Here is a 19,415-nt window from a genome sequence, read left to right as displayed (position 1 = left end):
TCCTGACATTTGGTCAGCCCAGGGTCTCCATAGATTTTGTCCAGGCTAGAATCCTGGAGAGGACACTCTAGTTTTTCTGCAGAGCATTAATACAACGTGGGATACAGTAGTTTTAAGTGATTAGCCTAACTCGATTGACATATGAAATGGGTGCTACAGGATATCTCCAAAGGTGGGCACAACCATCATGCCCACTGGTCATCCACCGCCCATGTCAAGTCAGGCAGCAGCTGACAGGCAAGATACTGACACACCACAGCTCATTTGCTTCAATGGGTGCTTGACGCTCAAGAGTCTAGAGACATGAAGTGGACGGAATCTATCGCAACAGGCAAACAAATTTAAACAAACAAAAAGGAAAATGTTGCCAACTCTTCGATTGGTAAGCTGGAATGTCAGGACCATGTCCACGGGATGAATTGCAGCCAGTCAACAATACGCACAGGTCAGCTGTGATTAACATGGAACTTGATGGGCTACACATAGCATTCCTACAAGAGACCAGGTTTGCTGAGAATGGAATACTGCAAGAAAATCATCACATTTGTCTGACAGGGGAAGAACGCAGGGGAAATACGTGAACAAAGTGCAGGCTTCGCTGTCAGGGACTTGCTACTCTTGACAATAGAACTCTGCGCAATCGTTCAGGACGTATTCTCTCCATCTGCCTCTCATCTCAAAGAGACAGCTAACCTCATAGAACATAGAACATACAGTGCAGAAGGAGGCCATTCGGCCCATCGAGTCTGCACCGACCCACATTAATCCCTCACTTCCACCTTATCCCCGCAAACCAATAACCCCTCCCAACCCTTATGGACACTACGGGTAATTTAGCATGGCCAATCCACCTAACCTGCACGTCTTTGGACTGTGGGAGGAAACCGGAGCACCCGGAGGAAACCCACGCGGACACGGGGAGAACGTGCAAACTCCGCACAGACAGTGACCCAGCGGGGAATCGAACCTGGGACCCTGGCGCTGTGAAGCCACAGTGCTAATCACTTGTGCTACCGTGCTGCCCATGTGCAAATGCTGTGCTCCACTAAAAGGCAAAAGACTGGTTCTTCCAGGAGTGTGACTGCTTTCAGCAGAATCCCCAAGTCAGAATATCTTTACCTATAAAGGGCTTTGAAGAATTGACAGACCATAAAGCACAGCCCTCCTGACTTGGACTGGGAAAGATAAATGAGAAGAGACAGAGACTTCATTAGCTTTGCTGTTACCACAAACTTTGTGCAACAAACATCTTCTTTCAGAACAAGCCTGCTACAACATGTCCGAGGGACATCCAAGATCAGGTAACTGGGACCAGCTGGATCTGATCATCATCAGATGTTCTGGACAGTATTCTCAACACACGCAGTTACCATAGACGTGAATGTGGTACAGATGTCTCACTAGTCTGCACTATGGTTGAGGATACAACCCTTTAAGCTTTTTCAGCCCAAGCAGAAATGCTATCCTTGTACCAACATCATCCAAACCACCTCCCAGATAATAAAAACAGTTCTGCGACTTGATTGAACAGACTTTCTCCAAAATTCCCCACACAGGACAGAAGTGAGGGCGACATGTGGCGCAGTGGTTAGCACTGGGACTGTGGCGCTGAGGACCAGGGTTTGAATCCCGGCCCTGGGTCATTGTTCGTGTGGGGTTTGCACATTCTCCCCATGTCTGCATGGGTTTCACCCCCACATCACAAAGATGTGCAGGTTAGGTGGCTTGGCCACGTTAATTGCCCCTTAATTGGACAAAGTAATAATTGGGTACTCTAAATTTAAAAAAAAAATTAGAGGTGAAATGGAATATACTTTGAGACGCCATCTACAGTACTGCACTCTCAACATATGGAGTGGAACAATATTCACTGGTTTGAGGATAACATCAATGTGATGGTGGGTGGCACGGTGGCACAGTGGTTAGCACTGCTGCCTACAGCGCTGAGGACCTGGGTTTGATGCTAATCCCAGGTCACTGCCTGTGTGGAATTTGCACATTCTCTCCGTGGCTCCACAATCCAAAGATGTGCAGATAAGTGGATTGGCCAGGCTAAATTCCCTGTAATTGGAAAAAGATAATTTGGTATTCTAAATCTTTTTAAAAAGAGAAAAAAAACGTGATGGAACCTGCCATTGAAGCAAAGCAGTCCACTCTCACAAATTACAAGAGAGACCTGAGCGAGCCATTGACCTACTGTTCCATTGACTATTGGTTACAACTCTGCTAGAATATCCAGATATCCTTCACCACAGGGCATGTCAAGGGTTTGCATGAACAGATCAAAATGGCAATAAAGCAAAGTACATGAGCAAAGAAAAGAGCTCTATTGAAAGCAAAGGCGGGGAGCCATCACCGACCGCAATAAACAATTGAGAGAGATGCGTGCAACATTACCTTGCGTTTTACTCAGTTATTTTCAAAGGCGGGGGTCGCGACCCACCAGTGGGTCACTGGGCCATCCACCGCGGCGTTCCTGATCGCGGGAAATAGTGCCCAACAGCCGGCTTTTAAAAATACCGGCTGCAATGGCTTTTAAAAATGATAGCCGTGACCAGCTTTCAGAATGCCAGCAGTGCTGTGCATGTGTGCCCGCTCATCAGTTTGCAAGCCCGAAGCACAGCGAGAAAGTCTGCCTCCTCCTGACATCGGCACGCTGACCCAGGAGAAGTTTAAAAAAAAAAACTTTGATGCAGTCTTCCTGCCTGAAGTGACGGCAGAAAGCAGGTCACTTGCCCGAACACTGGCGTCATGTGCTCTGGGCGCGATTGAGATTCCTCCATTTTGTTAGCAGCGAGTAAGCAACTGGACTGAAGAATTTAAAATGGATCATTTTGTAATAAGGAAGAGAGGACCAGAGGCAGGATCTCACAACTAAACCTGCTAGAGAGAGTGGCTCAGGAGAATCCACAACAGGACAAAGCAGTGCTGATGTGAGCTGTTCAGGAGAATCAACAGCAGCACAAAGCAGTTCTGGTGTGAGCTGTTCAGGAGAGTCCACAGCAGGATAAAGCAGTGGTGGTTTGAGCTCCAGGGCCTTTGGTGAACAACCCATTATGAAGAAGCTGAAATCTGGCACAAAGCAGTATAAAGATAATTTTTTAAGCCAAGGTATGCTTTATTAATTGGGCCAATGCAAATCAGGATGCTAAGTTCAGGTGTGTTATATGCAGGGAAGTACTGGCAAATGAAAGTTAAAACCCTCAAAACTTCAAAGGCATTTGAAGACAAAGCAAGGCAAGCATGAGGACAAGCCTCTTGATTTTTTTCAAAGGATGCAGTAAGAATTTAAATCGTAAGCTGAAATCCTCAGCAGAAATGTTCCATTGAATGACAAAGTACAATTAGCCTCTTACATGGTAGCTTACTGTGTAGCTAAAGAAAAAATGCCCCACACTGTAGCAGAGAGATTAATTCTTCCTGGAGCAAGTGACATAGTTCATACTGTCCAAGATGAGAGGTTAGCTGAAAAAGTGAATTGCATCCCAGTTAGTGATAACACAGAGCTCGCCGAATTTGTGATATTGCTCTGAGAATTTAAAAGCGTGGCTTATTTCTCGTTTGAAATCAGCACAGGGGTTCTCAATACAACTGGATGAAAGTACCGATGTTTCAGATTGTGCAACTTTGCTAGTTTACATTAGGTATGTTTGGCACAATGAATTTGTTGAGGATTTGCTGTGTTGCCTGACATTACCAACCTACATGACTGGCGAAGAGATTTTTGAAGCATTGAATAGTTACGTACTTGGAAAGTGCGGACTCGACTGGGTTCATTGCAGAGGAATGAAGCAACCAACATGACTGGAGAAAAACAGTGGAGTTATAATAAGGATTGAGGAGGCAGCTGGTCAGGACATTGTTTGGAATCATTGCTTTATTCACCGTGAGGCATTGGCATCAAAAGGAATTCCATCTGATCTTGAAGTGGTGTTGAAAGGAATTGTGAAAGTTGTGAATTTTATCAAACACAGCGCACTCAGAGTTTTTGAGACTGTGTGTTCCGATATGGGGGCTGAGCACACACATTTATTGTTCCACACAGAAGTACGTTGGCTGTCAAAGGGTTGGATGCTAGTCAGAGTTTCCACACTTTCTTCCTCTAGAAATCGTCCCTCCGGCTGATTAGTTTGCTGATAAAACCTGGATGCTAATTATGTCTTACCTCGCAGACATCATTTCAATTCTAAATGAACTAAACCTCAAATTGCAAGGGAAGGATGATGATTGCTTTTGGCACTGTGAAGAAATCAAAGCTTTCCAAAAGCCATTGTAAATTTGGTAATTATGAGTGCAAAGCCAAAACTACTGTATGTATCCAACAATGCTACGACACATCAAAGAAAACAGTGTTAGTAAGGTAACTGCCAATAGACTGACAAGCCTTATTCAGTCGCATCTGCTGCGCTGATCAACAGTTTTTGTCGCTATTTTCCAGAGAAGTTTCAGATTTTGAGAGAAGAGGTGGGTGAAAAATCCTTTTGAGTTTGAGACCCCAGGGTCAGTTTTAACTTGCAGCTGACTCCAAATGAAGAAACTGAACTTCTGCGCCTCAGCTGTGACAGCGCATTAAAAACACGGCACAAGTTACAAGCAACGACCTACGTGCGAGGTTGGATTTTCCATCCTCACAAAAATGAAGACAGCACAAAGGAACCGGCTGAACCCGGCACCTGATATGCGTATAGCCCTCTCCTCCTGTGAACCTGATTGGAGTGAGATTGGAGCATTAAAGGTAGGAGAAAATGGTGGCTAGCGAATATCGGATGGCGTAGGTTGTGAGGGTCGGTCGGCGTGGGTCCCGAAGGATGGCTGCTTGGTAAAAATGGGTTCCGGGCAATAAAGTTTGGAAAACATTGCTCCAGGGAAAACACTGTCACCAAATAAGCTATAGACACCATAGAAAGCCTGCTTGTCCCAGCAGAGCTGAATATTGGACTCACAGTAGAGGAGCTTAGCAAAGCTATTGACTTGCTTGCCAAGGGCAAAGGTCCAGGTGCCGATGCTACACCACCTAAACTTATCAAGCACGAGAATCCAACACTCCTGCAGCATATGCACATATTTCTCTGTCTCTACTGGAGGTAGGTGTCAGTGTCCCAGGATCTGCATGATGCAAAGTAACCTTATGGAAGAATAAGGGTGACCACAGCAATTATAAAGGCATTGTCCTGCTGAGCATCATGAGGAATATATTTGCCCATGTTACCCTTGAGACTATAGATCCTAGCTAAATGCATCTATTCTGAACCCGTGTGGTTTCAGAACTGGAAGATCTACAATTGACATGATCTTCTCAGTATAGCAGTTTCAAGGGAAATGTTGTGAACAATGCAGACCAATATATGTTGCTATCATTGATCTCATCGATGATTCGACCATGTGAGCAGAGCGAGTCCATTTGAGCTGCTGGAGAAAACTGTCTGCCCACTGAAACGGTTCACTGTGATCTTCTCTTCCCATGACAACCTGATGGGTGAAGTCAACGGTGATGGGGCAATGTCAGAACCCTTTCCGATCTGCAGTAGAATCAAACAGGCGTGTGTTCTTGCACCAACATCCTTTTGCAAAGTCTTCTCTTTGCTCCTGTCATATGCCTTCAGATCATATTCACAGAGTATCTACTTACATTCCAGAACTGGTGGAGGCTGCTTAGCCCAGTCTAAGATCCAAGACAAAGGTATGCCAAGTCCTCATCAGAGAATTGCTCTAAAAGTTTGGGTTAACCATCACATCCCGAGGACAATTGCCATGGTCCAGGATGTTGCCATCCTGCCACCTATCAGAATTTACAAGGTGATATTTGAGATTGTTGATAGCTTTACATATCGAGGCTCCACAAACTTCAGCAATCTGTAAGTTGATGCTGAAATCAATGCACACATCGCAAAAGTTGCAGCTGCTATGTCCAAGGCAAATAAGAGTGTATGACAAACAGTAGCAACGTCACAGAATACCAAACTGTGAGTTTACCAAGCCTGCGCCCTGAGCCGACTCCTCTCCTCTACAGTGGTGAGATCTGGACAACATATGCTTTCTCAGATGTATCCTCAGCATCTCTGGCCTGGACAAGGTCACTAAACCCTAAGTCCTGGAGCATACTACTTCCATCTGCATAAACTAATTGCTAAACCTACGATGTCTGTGCTGCCTTGGCCATGTACATTGGCTGGACGACGGCCAAATACTCAAGACATTCTGTATGTAAAATTAGCTCCTGGGTCACAACGTCCTGGACTTCCATACCTCTGCTACAAAGACACCTGCAAGCGAGATATGAAAATGGCGAACCTTGACACTAATAACTTGCAGACATTTGCTGATGGTTGTGACCTCTGGAAGATGTTGGTTGGATGGGCACTGTAAGAGGCGAACAGATACAAAAAGTTCATCTGGCCGAGAAGAGAGCCCAGGGAAAAGAGAGGCCAGGGAATTGTGCACCTCTCAGCCCAATTTTCCTCTGCAGCAAATGATTATAAGACATAGGAGCAGATTTAGGCTATTCGGCCCATCGAGTCTGCTCTGCCATTCAATCATGGCTGATATGTTTCTCATTCCCATTCTCCTGCTTTCTCCCATAACCCCCGATCCCATTATTAATCAAGAACCAATCTATCTTTGTCTTAAAATGAGGCAGATACTGCCATCCACAGTGAGGCTCCTGAGCCACACTAGGTGATGCTTAACACAGAGTTGACCACCACAGCACAAATTATCATCGTATGAGACGGAAGGCTTACACAGATCATTGCATACATCGGAGGAAGTTCAGCTATTAGACAGAATCAGGGGTGTGTGTGAACAAAGAGTCTGTTTTTAATTATTACTGGTTTGCAGGATGTTTACTGGTGGTTTAGTAACATAGAATTCCTACAGTGCAGAAGGAGGCCATTCAGCCCATCGAGTCTGCACTGCCCCTCTGAAAGAGCATCCCACCTAAGCCTTCCTCCCATCCCCCGACCTGCACATCTTTGGATGATAGGGGGTCATTTGACATGACCAATCCACCTAACCTGCACATCTTTGTGACTGTGGGAGGAAAGTGGAGCACCCAGAGGAAACCCACGCTGACACGGGGAAGAAGTGCAAACTCCTTAAGACAGTCACCCAAGGCCGGAATTGAACACAGGTCTCTGGCGCTGGGAGGCAGCAGTGCTAACTACTCTGCCACCATGCCACCCATTATGTAATCCATTTTAGGTTTATGTTCCACAATTCTGTCCATTTTTCTGTAAAAAGAAATGCCTCATCAATAAATTACTGACAATGCATAAAGACAATATGTTCTAAACTCTAAACTTTGTATTACATAACATAGGCCTTTGAGACATTTGTGGCCAGGTCAAGTTTATGTACCTGAAATAATTTTGGGAGTCTGGACTTCAACAAATTCCTTTTTGATTAGTGTTTCCCGGAACAGTTGGCATACACCAGCTTGCAGGCGAAAGATAGATTGACTGGTCATCGTCTGCAATAAAGTCATTCAAGGAGTTAAGTTTGTTGCATGGGTGCTGACTAATAGTTACTGTTGAGATTTTAAAAACAGAGCTATTACCTGGACATTTAGGTTAATAAGCAAGTTTATATTCAATGGACTCAATATACCAATAATCAAATACTTTATCAGAACAGTTTTACTACATTAGTCAGTGTAATATATTTATCACCTATAAGCTTGTGATCTGATAGTTTCTCTAAAAATTGTTGGCATAGTTTTTGAAAATCAAAAGTAGCTAGTGTATTAATGTAACAGTTTCTGCCCATTTAGGAAGGGCAGAATCCATAAAGCTACATTAAAAAGGTTCGTTAAAAAGCCTCAGTTCTAATGTTAGGAAAACACATGTAATTTTAAGGGATTTATATCTGTCCTGGTAAACATTAGAAATAAGGTATAGTTTTAAGTATTTCATTTAATGTTTCTATGTCTGGAAGGGCAAAACCTATAGTTAGATTCATGCTGGACAAAGCTGTTTGTATGTATGAGGGTTGGTTAAGTTCCAACTGTGTTTCTATTATGCTTGAAGAATAAATAAAAGGCATAAGCATATAGGGTAGCAACTGGAGACCCTTTTAAGGGAAAAAAAGCTTAAGTTTTAGTTGGATATATTTCACTTGGAGCCAGGACACTGGGGAATGAACCGCTCTCAACTCTGTCAGAAGCTGGACAGGGCAAGGGAATTGCAAAGATGCAGGCTTCATAAGGAACAAGTTACAGTTCAGAAAACTAGGGAATTGGGACAGAAAGACTGTCTAAGACGACTGCAGTTAAGAGAACAGAGACCAAGGTATTGTTCAGAAGAATTCAAGGAAGAATAACCAAAATGTTCTGAGTTAAAGGATCAATTGCAGTAAGTAGGCTTAAAGTGGGACAGCAGACTTCAGAGGCAAATGAAACATTCTATGCCATTTTAATACAGTCAGGGAATCAAGAGTTGAAGCAATTGTGTTTTTATATATAAATTTAGAGTATCCAATTCATTTTTTTACCAATTAAGGGACAATTTAGCGTGGCCAATCCACCTACCCTGCACATCTTTGGGTTGTGGGGGTGAAACCCACGCAAACACGGGGAGAATGTGCAAACTCAGGGCTGGGATTCGAACCTGGGACCTCGGCGCCGTGGGGCAGCAGTGCTATCCACTGCACCACCGTGCTGCCCCGAGTTAAAGCAATTGTGAACAGTTTGCACGCAGTCAAGACAAATAAATCCTAATGGTATAAAATCCTGTACTGGATTAGTTGTTAAAGGTGTTATTTCGAAAACCTGAATTGGATTTTGGAATGCAAAGTGCTAGTAGAAAGCATTGTGAACAAAGATTTTAAAATGTGTTTTTTTGGGAGTGGAGTTTGGAAACTCTCATGTGACAATCATCTGGGGAGATTATGGAGGAGAAAGCCAAAGACATTCACTTGAGGTTCAGAGTGGAGAGGACATTTGACCATGCCATCTTGGGTGCTTAAAAGGACGCTGTGATACTGAGACTGCGGTAGCTTAAGATATACTTCGTAATCAGTGTTAATCTTAAATCGATGTGTCTTTGTTAAGCTAAGGGGGCGGGGGGGGGGGAGAAGAGTAAAGAAGTATTAAGTATTGTATCATAATCCAATTTTTCCATGTTTAGTAAATGTTTTCTTCTTGTTGTTAAAACTAACGAGCGGTCCTGTGGCTCTGTTCTTCCATGTTTTATTTAAAAAAGTAAAAGTTATAGTGTTTTTGAGTCAGGGTTACGTTCTGGAATCTTCCTGTCTAGTTACATCAGCAACTGGGATCGCAACACTAACTACAATTGTAGTCTGAGAACTGTTCTGCAAAACTATCAACAACTTCCCCCCCCCTCCCTATTTCTGTATCTGCCATCTCTCATCAGACATACAAGCTAACCCCTATTTTAAACCAAGGGTTCAGCGAGACAATCGTCTTTTTCTCTAGGTGCTGACCAGAATAGTTTAAGAGTCAGCCACAGTTTCCCTTCCCGCTCATTCAAGTGGTGAAAGCTTGGCTGCGCTCACCGATTTCCCAAAGTACCAAAAGATAAGTTATGTTTTGTATCATTGCCTGCATGATGCGCAGAACATTAGCTACTGACTTAATGCGAAGTGTCTAAATGAAAAATGGAATTGTATTAAACACAACATATTCAATGATTCACTTTGGAAGGAATAACAGGAATGCGGAATATTTGGCTAATGGTAAAGTTCTTGGAAGTGTGGATGAGCAGAGGGATCTAGGTGTCCATGTACATAGATCCCTGAAAGTTGCCACCCAGGTTGATAGGGTTGTGAAGAAGGCCTATGGAGTGTTGGCCTTTATTGGTAGAGGGATTGAGTTCCGGAGTCATGAGGTCATGTTGCAGCTGTACAAAACTCTGGTACGGCCGCATTTGGAGTATTGCGTACAGTTCTGGTCACCACATTATAGGAAGGACGTGGAAGCTTTGGAGCGGGTGCAGAGGATATTTACCAGGATGTTGCCTGGTATGGAGGGAAAATCCTATGAGGAAAGGCTGATGGACTTGAGGTTGTTTTCGTTAGAGAGAAGAAGGTTAAGAGGAGACTTAATAGAGGCATACAAAATGATCAGGGGGTTAGATAGGGTGGACAATGAGAGCCTTCTCCCGCGGATGGAAATGGCTAGCACGAGGGGACATAGCTTTAAACTGAGGGGGTAATAAATATCGGACAGAGGTCAGAGGTAGGTTCTTTAAGCAAAGAGTGGTGAGGCCGTGGAATGCCCTACCTGCAACAGTAGTGAACTCGCCAACATTGAGGGCATTTAAAAGTTTATTGGATAAGCATGTGGATGATAATGGCATAGTGTAGGTTAGATGGCTTTTGTTTTTTGACTTCCCATGTCGGTGCAACATCGTGGGCCGAAGGGCCTGTACTGCGCTGTATCGTTCTATGTTCTATGTTCTAATGCTTCTAAAAGAAACATGAAAGATTCACATGTCTAATCAGTGGAGTACACAGTTACTATGCCTGACTTCCTTTCATAACCACACAAACCCAACTGTCACTGAGCTAATGGCAACACACAATTTCACTATTCAAATTAAGCAGAACAAATGAACACAAATGTAATATGGTCCTGGTGCAACCTATATATTATGTAATATTTTTTATTTACTTAAGTCATACAGTGACAGTATCATAATTTACATATTGTTAACTATTATTCATGTGAAATGCTTTTTAATATCCCTTTCCCCCTTTCATTTATTTTTGGAGAAGAATAAACTTCAGGTAGGGAGGGATCAGTCCCAAATTATCTGGGTAGAGATGTTAGCAAACAAATTCTTATTAGGCAAAAAAGCAGTACGATGGGAAGCATTCCATGGATAAATTGATACAAGTCAAAATGTAATAAAACCCAGGGTAGGCACCACTAAAGAAAACTGTGAATAGAAGAAGCGCAGTGTAGAGATGAAGAGTTTAAAGAAATCATAAAAGGGAACATATCGTTAAAAATAGAGACAGGGCTACTCAGTCGAGCGAGGATGAGATATTTTACAACAGATTTATAAATGGCAATGGAGGTGTACTCGATAAAACATGTACCATTGAAAAGGAACTGGTTCTGCAAGAATTAATACAACAGATTGTGGATACATGCACGCTAGGCTGCTGAAGGAGGACGGAGAGGAAAGTGCAAAAATAATGACGATTTTAAAATGCCCTTGAAACATACAAATTATAACAAGGCACTCAAGGGTAGAAATCATAACAAGGAAGAGAAGAATAACCAAAGTGACCACTGACTGTTTTGTCAGTTGTGGACAAATCATTAGACCCAAGATTTTACATAGAAAATAGAACTATACAGCACAGTACAGGCCCTTCTGCCCACGATGTTGTGCCGCCCATTTATCCTAATCTAAGATCAACCTAACCTACACCCCTTCAATTTACTGCTGTCCATGTGCCTGTCTAAGAGTCGCTTAAATGTCCCTAATGACTCTGACTCCACCAACTCTGCTGGCAGTGCATTCCACACACCCACCACACTCTGTGTAAAGAACCGACATCTGACATCTCCCCTATACCTTATTCCAAACACCTTAAAATTATGTCCCCTCGTGACAGCCATTTCCGCCCTGGGGAAAGTCTCTGGCTATCCACTCTATCCATGCCTCTCATCACCTTGTACACCTCTATCAAGTCACCTCTTCCTTCTTCGCTTCAGTGAGAAAAGCCCTAGCTCCCTCAACCTTTCTTCATAAGACATGCCCTCCAGTCCAGGCAGCATCCTGGTTAATCTCCTCTGCACGCTCTCCAAAGCATCCATATCCTTCCTAAAATGAGGCGACGAGAACTGGACACAATATTCCAAGTGTGGTCCAACCAGGGTTTTATAAAGCTGCAGCAAATCCTCACGGCTCTTAAATTCAATCCCCCTGTTAATGAAAGCCAACACACCATACACCTTCTTAACAACCCTATCAACCTGGTGGCAACTTTGAGGGATCTATATACATGGACCCCAAGATCCCTCTGTTCCTCCACACTTCCAAGAATCCTGCCTTTAACCCTGTATTCAGCATTCAAATTCAATCTTCCAAAACAAAATCACTTCACGTTTATTTAGGTTGAATTCCATCTGCCACTTCTCAGCCCAGCTCTGTATCCTGTCAATGTCCTGTTGTAACCGGCAACAGCCATCGACACTATCTACAACTCCCCCAACCTTTGTGTCATCGGCAAACTTACTAACCCACCCTTCAACTTCGTCTTCGAAGTCATCAAAACCACAAAGAGCAGAGGTCCCAGAACAGATCCCTGCGGGATACCACTGGTCACCGACCTCGGCGGAATACTTTCCATCCACTACCACTCACTGTCTTCTTTCGGCCAGCTAATTCTGTATCCAGACAGCCAAATTTCCATGTATCCCATGCCCCTTAACTTTCTGAATGAGCCTACCATGGGGAACCTTATCAAATGCCTTACTGAAATCCATATACACCACATCCACTGCCCGACCTTGATCAATGTGTCTTCTCACATCCTCAAAGAATTCAATGAGGCGTGTGTGGTATGACCTGCCCCTCACAAAGCCACGCTGACTATCTTTAATCAAACTATGTTTTTCTAAATAATCATAAATCCTATCTCTCAGAATCCTTTCCAATATTTTACTCTCCAGACGCAAGACTGACTGGTCTGTAATTCCCAGGGATTTCCCTATTCCCTTTCTTGAACGGGGAACAACATTTGCCTCCCTCCATTTATCCGGTACTACTCCAGTGGAGAGTGAGGACAAAAAGATCATCGCCAACGGCGCAGCAATCTCCTCCCTTGCTTCCCGTAGTAACCTTGGATATATCCCGTCAGGCCCAGGAGACTTATCTATTCTGATGTTTTTCAAAATTTCCAGCACATCTTCCTTCTTAATGTCAACCTGTTCGAGTCTATTAACCTGGTTTTGAGGTAAAATTAGTCAACCACTGGGACTGCACAGAAAATTAAAACACGGCACAGGTTTATTAAAAGTTAGTTGCATCTGGCAAACTGATTAGAGTTATTTTGAAGAGCTGCTCCATCAGAGACGTCAGGGCATACAGATTTTTGATAAGGTATCTCACAGAAGACTCAGGTTCCGTGGGACTTATCCAGGGGTTGCGGGGTAGGTCTAGCCATTTTAAATTTGAAAAACGCTGTCCTTCCAGCTTCTCCATTCAAAGTGTGCGTGGGTGAGAGAGAGGGTGACGAGTGTCTGTGATTGAGCAGGAGGTGAGTGTGTGTGGGTGAGAGGGGGAGGTGAATGTGTGTGGCTGAGAGAAGCGAGTGCATGTGGTTGAGGGAGAGGCGCGTATTACAATCTTCAGCTCAGCCAACACTCAGCTGCCCGTATTCTGTTCTGCACCTATTCCCATTTGTCCAGCACCCTTGTCCTCCCTCAAACACAGTCCTTGGAAGAGGTTGGAGTCAACTTTAAAATTTGTATACTAGCAATTAAATTTTTGTATGGTTTTTCCAGGTTCCCTCCTCTAGCTCATTTTCTGGAATGCCCTATTTAAACTCTACTGCTGCTCCATTGCTTCCTAAGACCACTTATTTAACCAATTTCTTACCATCCTGCCCAATCCCAGCTTCCTTGACTTTGTGTTGGTTTTACATTTGATGCATATTAAAGGTGATTTTTAAATGCAAATCACCGTTGTGACAAATCCTAGATAATGGAGAAAGTTTGAGGCACTGGAACTACTTCCACTAAACAGAGAAGACCGAGGTGATTTAGTCTAGTTTTTTAAAATTATGAAAGATTATGAGGTGAGTAGTGAAAGGCTATTTTCTCTAATCTGGTTAGTGGTTATCAATTTAAAATTGATAGGTTCATATAAATTGTTAGAGCAAAGACTATAGAGGCAGAGATTATATTTTAGAAAGGGAGAGTCAATAAACATTTCAAACTTACTAACAGGACTACCGGAAAGCAAAGCAGTGAGGTTAATTGTTGGATTATTTTAGCAAAGAGTTACAAGGGCTTGATGGGCCAAATGGTCTCAAGTAACACTTTGAGCTTCTAGGGTTCTAAAGTTTACTTCAGTGACAACCCTCCACAATTCGGAGAAAGCACCGGGTTGCTACTTAAAAGAAAATTCAGGTGATTTTAGTTAATATACTACTTGTTGAGTCGTTTTTCATTGAGGGAGGGGTGTTGTGATTTTGGGAGATGTGACATTAGCATACTGCACATGGCTGCTATAAGGCCAGAGTACACAGCACAGATACTAGCCAAATAACATCAGATAACATGACCTCTACAAATGTTACTAAATTTGCTTTATAAAGGTAGGGATGGGTCTCCTGTAGTTGAGAAATTTTATGAATGTATGCCAGCAGCCATCATGTGAGAAGTTGCAAGAGCTAGGTCACCTATGAGCAGTTGGAGAGGGAAACAGAGAGCAGGGAAGAGGGAAAAACCATGGTACTATTTGAAGAAGAACAGGGTATCCTTGTCAACGTTGATTCCTAACCAGCATCTCTAAAACAAATGATCTGGTCATTATCTCATTGTTGTATGTGGGAACTTATTGTGTGCAAATTGGTTGCCATGTTTCCCTACATTACAACAATTACTATATTTCAAAAAATAAAGCTGATCAGTTGTAAACTGCACTCAGTTGTGAAGTTACTGTGGTGTTTGGCCACCTTTTAGTCTGTCTAACATCTCTCAGATAACTATTCTGGTAAGCAATGCGGAACTGTCCCAAGTCTCCGACTTTAGTTGAAATTTGCAAGACATTCATGGATGGCCCTGGGGAAGAGGGGAATTGCCCATTGGAAGTTTTAACTTCCTGAGAATTTCCACATAGGTCCGTGCGAGAGGACTCCATTGGGCCCCGACACGCATTTTCAGTCGTACATCTGGTCCCTGGTGATCCGGAGACCAAAGGGTTTGGCCCATTGTGTCTGGGAAGAACATAACTGCTGCAACAAGCTTTGTCTACACTTTGATTCTTTGAATAACCATATTGAATGCCAGGAGAACTAAAAGGCAAAAGTCAGATTCTAGACAGTAAGTATTTGAAATTTATACAGGAATCTGCACATGCAATATGGTTGTCATTAAATGCACATAAGGGCAGCATGATAGCACAGTGGTATGCACTGTTGTTTCACACGTCAAGACCGGTTTGATTCCCGGTTTAGGTCACTATCTGTGCGGAGTTTACACGTTCTCTCCATGTCTGCGTGGGTTTCATTCAGGTGCTCCGGTTTCCTCCCACAAGTCCCATAAGACGTGCTTGCGAGGTGAAATGGACATTCTGAATTCTCCCTCAGTGTACCCAAACAGGCGCTGGAGTGTGGCGACTAGGGGGATTTTCACAGTAACGTCATTGCAGTGTAATGCAAGCCTACTTAGACCACAAGACATAGGAGCAAAATTAGGCCACTCAGCCCATTGAGTCTCTCCGCCATTCAATCATGGCTGATATTTTTCTCATCCCCATTTTCCTGCCTTCCCCCATAACCCCTGATCCCCTTATTAATCAAGAACCAACATATCTCTGTCGTAAAGACACTCAGTTACTTGGCCTCCACAGCCTCCTGCAGCAAAGTGTTTCACAGATTCACCACCCTCTGGCTGAAGAAATTCCTTCTCATCTCTGTTTTAAAGGATCGTCCCTTTAGTCTGAGATTGTGTCCTCTGGTTCTAGATTTTCCTGCAAGTGGAAACATCCTCTCCACGTTCACTCTATCCAGGCCTCACAGTATCCTATATGTTACTTGTGACACTAATAAAGATTATTATTAAATTCAGCCCACCAGACTTAAGATCTAACAACTCTTCTTTCCCTAGATAGTAGTCAGCTAAGTTGGGAATATTTATTTATAAGCATGCTATCAAGTTGAATATTCATTAAAACTCAGTGATTGAGTGATGACACCAGGAATAATATGGAACAACCATACACCAAATACATTAGTTATCAGTTAAGCAGACAGAATTGTTTCAGGATCCATTAGGTAAAATAGGCACTAATAGAATAGTTTCAGATAAGATGAAACAACCAAATAAATACATAGAAAACTGATAGTAATGCTGGTAACTTTCTAAGTGTGAAACTTATAAACTCTGGGCATTTTGTGACAGCTCAACTCAATTACAAGGTCTCAGTAGTGATGGAGAAGTCTTGATAGTCAACATGGATAAAGTAGGCAATTCAACATTAAATATGTTAGTGAAGAGAATCTATGATTATTGTCACCAGCAGATAGTACAAAATATGTTAAACCATATACAAGTTAGACAACAGCATAGTATTACAAATGGTGGAAATCTGAAATAAGAATCGAAAATGGAAGAAATACTTGGCAGGTCTGCGCAGAGAAAGAGTTCATGCTTCAGCCAAACAATGATCCATTGTCAGAATGCTATGTATGATTTAGCTTACCCTTAGGTCAATTATTCGATTATCGAGTCTTGTATCTTGGTTGACAGTTGCCCTTCCTTCCTAGATATAAAAAGTATAATCTATAAAAATGTGATCATCAGGTTAAATAGCTATAGTCACTGGATCTTGTTTGCAAATTTTAATACTCGCAGCTTATTGGTAAATTGGTGGAAGGGTGTACTCTGATCAGAAATTGCAAATTGTAGGGCATTTCTCTGTATCCTCCTCTTCCAAAATCCCAAGTACTAGCAAATCTCCCAATACAAAAAAAAGTGTGAAAAATTGGCTTGTGATAATTAGTCAAATTACAATGGAAGATATGGCCTAGGCCTCCCAATGATAATAGTTACCCATAAATGAATGGGTTATCATTAGTGTTATGCAAACCTAACCCGTTATCTTGAGGTGCATAAAAAATATAAACAATGATGGTCAACATACCACAATGGGAGGAAGCAGCTACCTCCACAAAAACACAATACACTGATACGATAGAAAATGTACAACTCCAACATAAACTGCAATGAAATACTATTTTTAGTTTTTTAGTTGTCGACCTCACAAGGCTGCAGCCAGCTGCTTCTAACAGTTTAATCGAGTTCCCGCACTTCAGACACCTGCACCCTGTCAGACATGTTGTCCCAAAAGATTATATTTTTGCCCTCTGTAATACATCATGTCACTAAGCTGTCAAAAACAGTAGGACAACGTCTTAAAAGTATACCATCTTTTGATCGCTTATAGATAGCAGCATTACTTATTTTCATTATTTCTAGGCACAGAACATTTCCAGGTTTTATAATCAATATATACTTAAAAATAACTAAAAATTACAAGTTGAAGTAGTGCTAATTAGAATAGTTTTACATTAAAACATTTTAGTTGGAGCTCAATTTACTTTTCATCCAACGGGTTCTCAATGTGAAGCACTGTTTTTAATATTTGTGTACTATTTGTGTTCTATGCTAACCTCCAACATCATCAGAAAATTCACAAAATCAAAGCTAACATACCATTATATCAGTAATAATGCTCATAAATCATCATGACTGAAGCTCACAGCAAATTTAGTGGCAAAATACATGTTCTTCCAAATAGTGTGGCGACTAGGGACTTTTCCTAGTAACTTCATTGCAGTGTTAATGTGAGCCTACTTGTGACAATAATAAAGATTATTATTATTAGCTAATTGTGGATACTACGTATTTTAAATTCTTTCAAAATAATCTGCCATTAGAAAATCACACAATTAATATAGCTGTTAATCTGAGTGTGAACAGGCAGTTAAACTGTTTAGGTGCAACCTTCGAAAGTAATTCTTGCATCAAATAACCTGTTAGATGTGGGTTGCAAATTTAATATCAGGTTATGTAATATATAGCTGTTGGCAGGTATATCATTTTTAGTCAGTTACTCTACCTCGCATACATAGCTTTTTACACAGACTTGAGCTCAGTGATGAAGAAATAGTTACTATTTAGATAATAATTAATGTTTCAATTACTATACACACAATGAAAGAAATTAACTGCTGTAAATTTCAATCAAGTTAATGTATCTTTACATTTGTAGATTATAAAATAAAAATATTACAGAAAAACACAAGGGTTAGTGAAATGTATTGTGTGAAGAGTTTTTCCCATCAAGGGTCTCTTCCCCATTAAGAAGAAATTATGGTATACATTTCTACAGTGCTGCCACAAGGAGAGTTGACATTTTAGGCAGTATTGGAATCTGATAAATGCCCGGCTGATATAAGTTATGGGATCATGTCAACAAGGTTCTATGCTGCAAAATTTGGCTAGGGTGTGGAGGGAAAACAAAATCCTTTTCATTACAAGGTATCTAATTAAATCCCAAATTCAGTACCACTTGTATTTTGCTTTATACAAGTTTACAGAATAATTGCAGCTCTACTTATCCAGTTGTTTGCTCGCTGACCTCAATTAATCCTGGCTCGAGACCTGCACCAGATCTGACATATTGCATTTCCTGTTAATGGGAAGAGGTGAGTATGGAAGGATTCTTGTGTCAGATCATTTGGAACAGGATAAAACTTTACTCTGAGTGCACTCTTGTCAATGCTTATTAGCTGTGTATTAAGAGTATTTAGACTGATTATTAGAAATGTAGTCGTTTGCTCCTACAAGGGAACCAGCTATGTCAAGTCTTTCATAAATGTTGAATCAATTATAACATGTAATTATATTATGCTCAAAAGTGAAGTATAAGAAAAGTTAGAGTATGCCTGTGAATGTTTCAAAAAGAAAGGGATCATCTAGATACAAACAGTTTGGTTTGTAAGTAGGAATACATTGAAGCAATTCTTCAATTGATAACACTCTTAATTCATGAACAAATAGTACCAAATTATTTCTGTCCATTCAGCATTACATCCAAATCAGAAATGCTCCAGATATCCAGGCATAATACTTGTGACTTTCACTGCACCTCTCACATGTTTAACTGCAATGATTTACCAACCACCAGTTTGCTCAGCGAAAGGATACACTTTGGGATATGAACTGACAAATTGACAACTGTAATGCGGCGTTGGGCAATTACAAGAACATAATTTAACATTTCCCTGTCAACATGCAGAATCAGTTCCAGTTAGGGAAAGGCCGGTGGAAGTCAAATCTGGTATGTCAAGGCTATTTAAGTGGGGGGAAAAACAGTCACCTTGGTTAGCATGCTGCAAGGCTCTCGTGTCATAAATGGCCAACCAGGTCATGAACACCGTTCGACTGACTATGGGTATGAATAGAATTAAAAAGAAATATATCTGAAATTTAGAGCTCAGATTTATAATTTGTCTGTTAAGCGAGGGCGAGGGCGACCCATCGCTCCATGATTTTGACATCAGTGACACTTTTCTATTCATTAGAGATTCATTTGTATAGGTGCTCTATTTATTTATTTATTAATTATAAATTTAGAATACCCAATTCATTTTTTCCAATTAAGGGGAAATTTAGCGTGGCCAATCCATCTACACTGCACATCTTTGGGTTG

At 41.7% G+C, this 19,415-nt stretch overlaps 1 protein-coding gene across 2 annotated transcripts in view; it reads right to left on the bottom strand.

The window, feature by feature from the left end:
• dars1 (aspartyl-tRNA synthetase 1) overlaps positions 1-19,415 on the bottom strand; it is a 135,373-nt gene that overhangs the window by 42,053 nt on the left and 73,905 nt on the right. For both annotated transcript variants that reach the window (XM_072472229.1, XM_072472239.1), the window contains 2 exons: positions 16,401-16,460; positions 7,357-7,468 (listed from right to left, as the gene is read on the bottom strand). In XM_072472229.1, the coding sequence (XP_072328330.1) occupies positions 7,357-7,468; positions 16,401-16,460 (172 nt within the window). The remainder of the gene's footprint in view (positions 1-7,356; positions 7,469-16,400; positions 16,461-19,415) is intronic.

Source organism: Scyliorhinus torazame, chromosome 2 (genome assembly GCF_047496885.1).
Source record: "Scyliorhinus torazame isolate Kashiwa2021f chromosome 2, sScyTor2.1, whole genome shotgun sequence".
In the NCBI taxonomy this organism is placed as follows: Eukaryota; Metazoa; Chordata; class Chondrichthyes; order Carcharhiniformes; family Scyliorhinidae; genus Scyliorhinus; species Scyliorhinus torazame.
The sequence above is the reverse complement of the archived record's forward strand: the minus strand, read 5'-3'. Positions and strand labels throughout refer to the sequence as shown.